The sequence below is a fragment of the Rattus norvegicus genome, chromosome 6 (genome assembly GCF_021556685.1).
Source record: "Rattus norvegicus strain SHRSP/BbbUtx chromosome 6, alternate assembly SHRSP_T2T, whole genome shotgun sequence".
Lineage (NCBI taxonomy): Eukaryota > Metazoa > Chordata > Mammalia > Rodentia > Muridae > Rattus > Rattus norvegicus.
In genome coordinates this window covers 109755522-109766515 of record NC_141539.1, presented here as the reverse complement: position 1 = coordinate 109766515, position 10994 = coordinate 109755522, and the positions used below count along the sequence as shown (strand labels likewise).

Genomic DNA, 10994 nt, shown 5'->3' with positions numbered 1-10994 from the left:
CCTAAACATACACATACACAACATTAAATGTAACTAAAATTTTGTTTGTAAAAAATGTCTGCTAACAGTTATGAGAACATCATTTTTGTTAAAGCCTGCTTAACAAAGGTTTACTTAAGGCATGTGAACTATAAGAGATCTGGGTTAATTACCATAATCTTTGTTGTTATTGTTTTTCAAGACAGAGTTTTTCCTGTAGCCCCAGCTGTCCTGGAACTTACTATGTAGACCAGCCTGGCCTCGAACTCAGAGATTCACCTGCCTCTGCCTTCAGAGTGTTGAGATTAAAGGTGTGTGCCCCTACTGCCTAGCAATTACTGTGACCTAAAGTTTATTTATATGAGGACCCTTTTATTTATAAGCTAATTAAAACAGAATTTCTTAGTGGATTTTTAACATGTGGACACAAAATAGAACATACACAAATGAAAAACACACACACAAACACATATGTCCAAAGATTCTATAGCTTCCATTTTAGAATTCTAGTCTCTAGGCAGGAAGGGCTGATGAGTTGGCTCAGTGGGCAAAAGCACAAAGCACAGAAGCCTTACACATAGAGGCAATCACTGGAACCCATGCTAGGAGAGACTGACCCAGAAATCATCCTCTGACCGCATACACCAGACACACACACACACACACACACACACACACACACACACTCATACACACACTCACACATTCATACACACACTCACACACACACTCATACACACTCACACACACACTCACACACTCATACACACACTCACACACACTCATACACACATTCACATACACACTCACACACTGACACACACACACTCACACACACATTCACACACACACTCACACACTGAAATTTATGGGTTGATTAAAGAGACCCTAATCCAATTGTATTTCTTGCAAAATGAAACTTTAGGGAGTCTCTCTTAACGTTTACCTTTTAGCTTGAATGGGAAAAAATAATAAGGCTCCAAGTGATCTTGAATAGAAAGCCACAGATTTTTGTTTCTTTGCTGTTTTAATCAATACAGGTGAGAAGCATTTTCAGAAATATTATTTGGAAAATTATTTAAAGGCTCTATCTACCCCATTGAGATGGCAAAATTGTCATTTTTTCCTTGTTGTCTTGTTGTCTTGGTGTGCGTGTGTGTGTGTTGTGCAAATATGTATATGTGTGCATGTGTGTGTACACATGTGGCTGCATGTGTGCATGGGTGCCTGCGTGTGGAAGGTACACACATGTATATTCAGGTGGATGTGCACACACATCAGGCTCCCTCCTTTCAGATGACGCCAGCTTGTGTCAGTAGAGTTGACATGAAACGAGGCAGCCCCAGTCACGGTCTTTAAAGGTGAGCCATGAGTCAAAGCACTGACTAAGTAGGAAAATGAATGCATGCATGGTGGTGGGAGCCTTTAATCCTGGCACTCAGGAGGCAAAAGCAGGATAGTCTCTGTGAGTTCAAGGCCAGCTTCCTTTACATGGCAAGTTCCAGGCCAGCCAAAGCTGAGGTCCTGTCCCCAAAAGAAAAAAACAAAACAATAATAAATGGAACAAAACAGCTGCAACTACCACAGAAATGCTGAGCTTAGAAGAAATGAGACGTTTTAACAGGGATCGCTGTTTTTTAAACTTTACTCATTGTATCTCATATAGCTGAATCTGTGGCAAGCACATGTTGATGGTAGGGTAACCATTGATTAATAACCATTAATGCCCCGAACATGAATTTCATGTCATCCAGCAGAAAACTGATTCACATAGTCACTGGACATTAAAATTTGACCTTGAATCTGCCATGTCTGTTACAGGCAAACGCACTACAATCTGCAGGAGGCTCTGTTGTGAGTACTGTCCAGGTGTTTGCCAAAGAAGGATAGAATTTGCTTCCATGCATCTATCTGGGCTTTTGAGTGAGCCCTGACCTCCCCTCCCCAGACCACAGCTTTGTTCACTATTTTGTGCAGGGAAGCTGGGCACATGGGGAAGTAAGGTGGCTCGATGTAATGCCCAGTCCCAGGGTAAGAGATTATCTGAGGCCTCTCCTTTCCGTGAGCCTGTAACCGTTCCGAGGCTATCTGAGTGTATAACTCACTCCTCCAGCAATGGTCATCCTGACCAGCAACAAAGAGGATGGGCCCCTTGGCCTTCTCTATTGGTATCATGCTGGGGTTCTCACAGCCTCCTACAGCGTCATTCCGTATATCCACAATGTCCAGAATGCCTGAGAAAGCCACCTTCGTTCTCCTCAGGTCATGGCCCAATGGTGGAATCATAGTCTGCTTGTAGTGTATGTATCTGTTTCCGCTGAATGCAGAGCCATTGATGGAAACTGTGGCTGAAACATTCTTCAAGAAGGAAGCCATGATCAGGCAAACATCAGCTCCTAGAGAAAGACCCAGAAGTCCAATGTCTGGGCCTTTTACCTAGAAAGAAAAAAAAAAGATGAGTAAGAGTCAGAGCTGGAACATGCCTATAATCTAGCACAGGGAAGGGGAAGGCAGGAGGATTGATCAGGAGTTCAAAGTCAGTCACATAGAGAGTTCAAGGCCAGGCCAAGCAACTTCAAAAAACCAAAAAGAAAGAAAAGAGCTAAGGAGATGGCTCATTGGGTAAAGGTGCTTGCAGCCAAATCTGACGACCTGTGTTCAATTCTTCTCGATGTGAAAGGGGAGAATTGACTCTTGCAAGTGATTCCCATCTCTACACGTGTGCTGTGGAACATGTATAGCAAAAAAGGTTAGTGACGTTTCCTAGCATCAAAAGATGTAAGTAGAAGGGCTGGAGAGATGACTCAGTTGTTAAGAGCACTGACTGCTCTTCCAAAGGATCCTGGTTTGATTCCCAATACCCACAGGGCAGCTAACAACTGTCATAACTGCCAAGGGATCTGTTGCCCTCTCCTGGCCTCTGGGGTCAATACATGCATCTGGTGTATAGCCATGCAGGCAAAATACCATAAAATAAAAGTAAGTGAATCTTTCCCTGCATAGTCACATTTTGGAATTGCTTGTAAGTGCTAAGTCATGGGAGCCTGTCGAGGTGAAGACCTCATTTCCACTGAGTCTGACCCATGGCTGTATTTGGCTGTGTGTTGAACCATGTGGATTAAGCAGTCAGTGGTTCAAGATTTGGATCATTCGTCCAACCCCATCCAAGAAAGACTAGAAAATGATTAACTTCATAGAAACAGAGTTCAAAGTCCAACTTAGTAGCTCTTAGCTTTAGAAAATGTTGGGCAAGTTGTGGTTAAATTTGAGAGGATAATTAAAGGTTATAAAGCCAGCATGCTAAGATATCTAGTCTGTATGGCAAGAGGAATTTTACTATTATATGAAGTGGGATTTCATTTTAGTAAATTTTTGTGAATCTTTGCAACAGAGAAAGGGGAAGTTTTAGATGACCAAAGCCAAGAAAATCTTCACAAGAAACTTTCTTTCTGAACAAAGGAGAGAGAGCAGCCTCAGTACAGCTGGTGCAGGAGACCACCCCTGTAGAGAGATGTTCCTAGGGAAACCGAGTGAATAAAGCACACGAGGAGAACCTTCGGGTGTTGGAGCATGTAGCACACTGCTTCTTCAAAGTAGTCCACTTCTATGACATTGAACTCTTTAGGGAGATCTTCAAAGCCATAAAAAGCCAGAGCCAATGTGGCAAAGCCATGACCAGCCAGAAGGCTGGCTCGGTATTCCAATAGGCCCCCTCCAACACCATAGACATCGATGATCCCTGGAAAGGGTCCTTGTCCTACAGAGGGGAACATGACAAGGCAAATGCATCATGCAATCCAAAGAATTCGCTTCTCTCTTAGACACCTTTCTAAATTGTTTAGTTGGTTTCTATGAATCCAGGAAAACAGATCCCATGTCACTACTGAAGGGAGACATGGGAGGTTTGGAGTGAGAAAAAAAAAATCTAAGCTGTCTCATGAATTTAAATTCTCTTCTGGAATCCAAACTGTAGCCCACAAGCCACGGGAGGACAGTTATGAATTTGGTCCAATACAAAACCATAAACTTATTTTTCTTTGTAAACCAATGACATGATTGGGGGGGGGAAGGGTTGCTATAAATGATACCGTTTAAGATTGGAAATTTATCAATGATTCTGTAAGAAACTATTTGCATACTTCCCCACCCCCACCCCCCAGAGCTGGGGACCGAACCCAGGGCCTTGTGCTTGCTAGGCAAGCGCTCTACCACTGAGCTAAATCCCCAACCCCTATTTGCATACTTCTACATATTGGGTGTTGTTACAGAGAGACTGATAAATCTTGGGGTGAGGAATACATTTTGGAAGGAGGACTTGCATGCCTTGGACTGTCCCCTCCTGCTCTGCTGAGGGCTGCAGACAATGGGAAGTGTGTGTGTGTGTGTGTGTGTGTGTGTGTGTGTGTGTGTGTGTGTGTGTATGGGGGGCTAGAGAGTGCTACAGTGGTTGAGAGGCCTCCCTGTTCTTGTAGAAGACCCAGGACCCAAAACTGGAGCTCACAAGCACCTGTAACCCCAGGTCAAGGAGATCTGGTTCCCTCTTCTGACCCCCGTGAGCACCAGCACACACAAACCATACACACATGAGAAAACATAATAAAGTTAAATTTATTTTTATTTTATATTCGTTGGCTTTTTGCTTGCATATTTATCTGTGTGAGAGTGTATCTATGTGAGAGTGTCAGATCTCCTAGAACTGGAGTTACAGACAGCTGTGGGCTGCCATGCAGGTGCTGGGAATTGAACCCAGGACTTCTGATAAAGTAGCCAGTGAGTGCTCTTAATCACTGAGTCATCTCACAAACCAGCATAAAGTTACATTTAAAATAACAAGAACAAAAACGATTGATGCTAAGCTGGATGTACTACGGCATTAACCCTTGAGGTTGTGTGAGTGTGTGCGCGTGTGTGCGAGTGCGCGCGCGCGTGCGTGCCTGTGTGTGTGTGTGTGTGTGTGTGTGTGTGTGTGTGTGTGTGTGTGCATGCGCGCGCTGACTAGGGGCGGGGGTGGAGTGGGGAAAGGGGCTTCCTGTGTGAAGGACAATGTGGCAGTCTCCTCTATCATTTCTCTTAACCGTGATGCCTGGGGAGATCTGTAAGGTAGAGTACTGCAGCAAAGTTCACCTGTTTTGTTTTTCAGTAGCTGGTAACATTATTTGGGATAAACAGAGATTAAATGAGATAATGCAAGCAAAGGGCACTTGCTACTGTATGAACACACCCCCCCAACCTGTTTGCGAGGCCACTGAAATGGCCAATAGCAACTTCCTAGGAAGCCCAGACCCCCACCTCATCCCTAGACTTAGCCTGCAAGCTACCACCCTCTACAACCCAACTTACCTGGAGGCAGAAAGAGCGTGGCGCGCACCCGGCCCTCGCGCACGGGCACGCGCCGCACCCCGGGAGCCATGAAGTGACGCTCGTGCACCGCCCGTGCAAGCCGCTGTCCGCCGTCGGGCTCGTGTCCGTCCAGCACCTCCAGCTCCACCACGAAGGGCGTCTGCACGTCGCGCTTGATCAGACGCCAGAAAGGCCGTTCGGGTTCCATAGCCCAGAGCAGCCCCATGGGCTCGAGCCCCGCGAAGCTGCCGCCCAGCGCGGGAGCGCGCGCCAGGTCCAGCATTCCGTGGGAGTCGGCGTGGTAGCGCGCGTGGGCTCGGAAGAGCGCGCCCTTCTCGTCGCGCAGGGCGGCGCGCAGCGTGACGGGCTGCTCCGGGGCCAGGCCGCGCACCGTGATGCTCAGCGGCTCGTCCCAGCAGCTGCGGCCGGCGGGCTCCAGGCTCAGCGTCGCCGCCATGGGGAGCTGAAAACTTACGAGAGCACCACGCGGAGTTCGGAGCAGAGCCTGGCCTGCTGTGGAGCCGACCTGGTGGGTCTCTAGGACCCAGACAAGAGAGGCCCCGAAGTCTGTCAGCAATTTGGGCACAGAGAGGTCAGAGGTCTGGCTTCTGGGCTGAGCCTTGATTCTGGATTCAGGCCATAGGATTCTGCTTCTCTCCACTCCCATGTGGTGTTGTGAAAGTGATTGGTGAATGAATCAAATGGCTCTCAGGTACAGGATGAAGAGGCCACTGATGTGGTTGCCTGGACCCACCTTTACTTGGAGGCTTGAAAGATCTAGGGGCTGAGCAGGTGTCAAGGGTGCCATAGAAAGTTCTCCGAAGGGAAGTTGGCTTCATCCAATGTCCAATGTTGTCCAATGGCCTGATAAAATGGTGCAGCGTAATATTCGGATATGTGAGTGCTTATGCAACCTCCTGGCTTGGGTTTAGGATGCTTGTTGCCATCCCACTAGATACACATAAGACAGATGTTCAAACTGAAACGGCCCAAAGGAAGAGCGTCAACTGAGGCAATGTTCTGTCCCGTGGTAAATATAATGGGACTGAGAAGACCGTACTTAAGTAAGGACCATAAAAGGTGTTCTATGGAAATGATGGGGACTCTGGTTTCAGATAAGCCACTGCACTGGGAACTAACAGACCAGTTAGATGTAGAAATGAGTTCGCCTCCTCTATGAGTTATGTAGAAGTGAGCATTGAGATTCCAGTCATCAAACTGAACTGAATTATTTCTTGAGAGACAGGAGAGTTAACCACCAGATGGGAACCGTAAATGGGAATCAAGTGACATTCTGGGGCGCTTTTTCCTTGCCTGGTTAATCTTAGCATCTTTACTTCAAGTAACCTGAAGTTAAACATTGTGTCACTTTTTTTCTGTCTCCCCGATGCTACCTTACTAAAAAAAAAAACACTTTCAAAATGACAAATCCTGTCTTTGTTCTTTATTCCTGCTTTTATTAGCCTGTCTATAACAACCACTTCTTCTACTCAGCCTGGCAGGAGCACACTGAAGAATGAGGTTCTAGAGAGTTCTAGAGAGTACAGCCAATTTGTATCTTTTAAGTTGTTCTGTGACAAAACGGATAGCCTCCGGGTGATTTGGAGAGTTCTTATAAACATACAGTGTCAACCTCCCCTTGTGTGTTTATATATGTATGTGTGTGGGATGTGTGTGACTGTGCATGCACGTGTCCACTTGTACACACAGCAGAGGCTGGAGGGCAGTGTCAGTGTCTTTTTAGACGACTCTCTATTTAGTGACGCAGGTTTCCTTACTCAACTCGAGGTCTGGGTTCTACTGCTCTGGGGCCTCCTGGTTTTTCCTCTGGAGTTCTGGGAGTACATGTGGGCTCGCACACTCACTGATCCTTCCATGAGTCCTGAGGATCTGAATTTCAGTCCTCCTGCTCCCACACCAGGGTGCAATCCACTGAGCTGTGTTCCCAGCCCAGGCGGCCTCTAAACTCAAGACCATTTACTTTTCTGTGACACTGAGATAACATCTAAGGTATTGGAATTTTCTGAGAGTAGAAGGGAGTGGTTGGAGGAGAGACCCTGACCTTGTCTTCTTTTGTCTATCTGTAGGGCGAGCGACAAAAGGCATGCTTCTTTTTAGTAGCCAATGAGTTACCACAGGAATAAATGTTTTCCTCAAGGAAGCAGTAAGTTAATTTCAGAGAGACTCACGGTTGTTCTGTCAATGGTATTTCTAGATGTGGATGTCTGTGTCCTGTGTAAGATCTTAGTGCTATGGGAAGTTTGATGAGAGTTAGAGAGAGCCTTACTATGTGTGCAAGATTTGAGAGGCTGAAAAAAAAGTTATCAAACTAAAGAGGCCACGAGAACAATAAAACAGAGCAATCTCTGACAGGAATGGCTCAACAGGGCTGACCTGACTTGTAGGACCAGTGTACCTGCCTGCTGCAGATCCTTCCTCTTCTGTATCCTAAAGTACAGCTTTTTAAAAATGTGGTGCTTTCCAGCTAGGGCATGCTCAGTGGTTAAGAAGGGCACTGGCTGTCCTTCCAGAGGACTTGAGTTCAATTCTCAGCACCCACAGGGCAGCTCACAACTGTCTGTAAGTCCAATTCCAGGGGACCGGACACCCTCACAGACAGACATGCAGCCAAAACAACAATGCACATAAAATAAAAATAAAGTTATTTTAAAAATGAAATGTATCTTTAAAAACAAACAAACAAAAAAAAATGGACTGGAGAGATAGTTCATTGGTTAAGAGCACTGGCTGCTCTTCCAGAGGTCCTGAGTTCAATTCCCAGTGAAAGGAAAATTATACAGATTTAAGGTTTAAAAATATGAAGTTAAAAGAGTAAGTTTCAAAATTCACAGACTCAGGGCTAAACACTGTGAAAAGCAAGTCCAGGCAGCCCCACCCTGCTGCTAGGACTAACAGACCATAAAGATAAAGAAAAGGAATGCAGGAACCAGCCCGAGTTATCAGGACTGACTCAAACCATCTGGCAGAAAGGCACCTCCCCCAGCTTACTCAGAGTCACACCTTAACCAGATGTCCTTCAAACCCTGATACGCCCCTAGCTTCTAAAACCCTGTACGCTCCAGTCAATACATACTCTCCTGCTGTGCTGTAATCTCACTGCCATGTTTAAATGAGCCAATCACTTATAGCCTCACCAGAAATTAGCCAATTGTGTGTAACCGCACCAAGCCCCCTAGCCTTCCCTATATAAACCCCTAAATTTTGAGCTTCGGGGTCGACACCTCTGTCTCCTGCGCAGGATACGTGTCGACCCGGAGATCCTCGTAATAGATCTCCGTAATAAACCTCGCCTTTGCTTATTACATCCAAAATGGTCTCTCTGTGTCTGGGGTCCGCGATTTCCCGTGACTTTAGAAAGGGTCTCTCTTCGGGGATCTTTCATTTGGGGGCTTGTCTGGGATCGGTGTTTCCTGGGGCGCACCATCCCGAGACTCGAGCTAGGATCTTTCACCAGCAACCACATGGTGGCTCACAACCATCTGTAATGAGATCCGATGCCCTCTTCTGGTGTGTCTGAAGAGAGCGACAGTGTACTCATACATTAAATAAATACATCTTTGAAAAACAAATACATAAACAAACATATAAATAAGTAAAACAAAAGATGGAGGCTCCTGGGCCCAAGCCACTGGACATACAATTTCTCCAGCAAACTGGTGGTGCATTTCTTACTCGAGTCTTTTCCTCCGGGGCTTCCTGTACTACTTCTTCTTGTTGCTGCTTTTTATTGCTGTTGTTTTTGTTATTCTTTTTCTTTTTCTTTCTGTTTTCGGTTCTTCAAGACAGGGTGTTACTGTATCGCCCTAGCTGTCCGGGAACTAGCTCTGTAGACCAGACTGACCTTGAACTCAAGATCCTCCTGCCTCCGCCTCCTGAGTGCTGAGATCAAACCCATGTGCCACCACCACCCAAGTTTTGTTTTGTTTTTGTGCTGCTAGAGATTGGACCTAGAGCCACAAGCATGTTAGCCAAGGCTCTGCCACTGAGCTGTCCCAGCCCTCAGTCTTACGCTTTAAGGGAAATGTAAGAATCAGCTTTGCCTGTCTGTGACAAACCACGTGATCTACTCAGCTTATTGATACAGGGGAGAAAGGCATCTCTTAGCTCCTGGCTTCAGAGGTCCCACTCTGCAGTAGCTTGGCTTTATTGCTTTGGATCTGTGGTAAGTCAGAACACCAGTGCAGGACACCTGTGGCAGAGCAGAGCTGCCCCGAGTCGGGGCTGCTGGGAAGCAGAGGGGGAAAGGTGACATCTCCCAAGGGCCTCACCTCGTCTATCAGGCCCTACCTCCTAAGGTTGTACAACCTCCCAGTAGTGCCACAGGCTAAGTCTTTAGCACGCAGCCTTGGGAGGACTTTTGGGAGCCAAACAAAAGATAGGGGTAGGGAAATAATTCAGTTATTGAGAGCATTTGTGGCTCTTGCAGAGGACCCAGGATGGGGTTCCCAGCATCTACATGGTGGTGGCTCATAACCATGTGTAACTCCAGCTGCAGGGGATCTGACATTTCTTCTGACCTTGCAAAGCACCATGCTTGCTTGTGGTGCACAGACATACAGGTAGGCAGAACAGCTATAAAATATAAAATAAAATAAAATAAAATAAAATATGTAAACCTTAAAAAGCAGCGCCAACCCCATCAGACACAATAGGAAGGTTGTTTATACGAAGGACAATTAAAAGAAACAGGAAGGCACAGTTTTCATGACAACCACTGCCAGCCTGGGTACAAAAGTCCTGTCATTGTCTTGATGGGACCCCTATGGACTCTTTCCCAGAACCCTGATCTTTAAGTCACCTACTTGGGTCCTTGCCAAGACCTTTGCCCCCGATGCAGCTGATTCACAGGTTAAGAGATTCCATGTTTCATGGACCATTGATTACTTATGTAATTTTATTGGCCAGCCCACAAGCATTGCTATACAGCTGTGCTGTGGACCTGTTATATAGACAGAACCAGACACTGACATAAGACTACATTATTTGGGGTTGGAGATTTAGCTCAGTGGTAGAGCGCTTGCCTAGCAAGGGCAAGGCCCTGGGTTCGGTCCCCAGCTCCAAAAAAAAGAGAAGAAAAAAAAAGACTACATTATTTGCTGACTATCTAATCTGTCTGTTGGAGAGAGAATCTCTTATAAGCAACGCCCATCAATAAAAAAAAAAAGCCCATGGCCAATGAACTGCAGCAGGAAATAGGAGGTGGGACCCTGGCAGGAAGAGAGGATTGTGGGAAATAGTGAGAGGCACGAGAGATTTGCTCGGGAAATGGGGGGACAGACGTCGTTGTAAACCAGCAGGTAGCTGAACTCAGTGTAGAACGCAGAGGATTTGCTCCAGACTTGGGCGGGTAAAACTGAAGAGAGGTAACTAACCATGTGGAAGAGATAGGATAATTTACATAGGTTAAATAAGTTATGAGCTAGTTGGGGAGTGAGCTAAAGCTCACGGCCTAGGCATTTATTAATAAATAATCAGCCCCAGAGTCGCCATTCCAGGAGCAGGAGCTAGAAAGGGAAAAACAATTGTTTAATGTTTACAATCTATCTGCTCACTGCCAACATCGCCCTTCAATAACACTGCCCCTAAGTACTTGAGAGAAGAAGAGTTAAATATTTCAAAATTAGTGCACACATAGGCACTCTTTTTATACACAA

The 10994-nt window shown here is 46.0% G+C and overlaps 1 protein-coding gene across 4 annotated transcripts; it reads right to left on the bottom strand.

The window, feature by feature from the left end:
* Positions 1–628: 628 nt before the first annotated feature.
* Positions 629–6950, bottom strand: Acot4 (acyl-CoA thioesterase 4). Of its 4 annotated transcripts, XM_087554629.1 has the most exons (4): positions 5320–6950; positions 3534–3736; positions 2227–2415; positions 988–1503 (listed from the first exon to the last, which is right to left on the bottom strand). In XM_087554629.1, exons 1-4 carry the CDS (start codon positions 5984–5986, stop codon positions 1405–1407), a joined length of 1158 nt encoding a protein of 385 aa, XP_087410755.1. In that variant the 5' UTR covers positions 5987–6950; the 3' UTR covers positions 988–1404.
* Positions 6951–10994: the final 4044 nt, after the last annotated feature.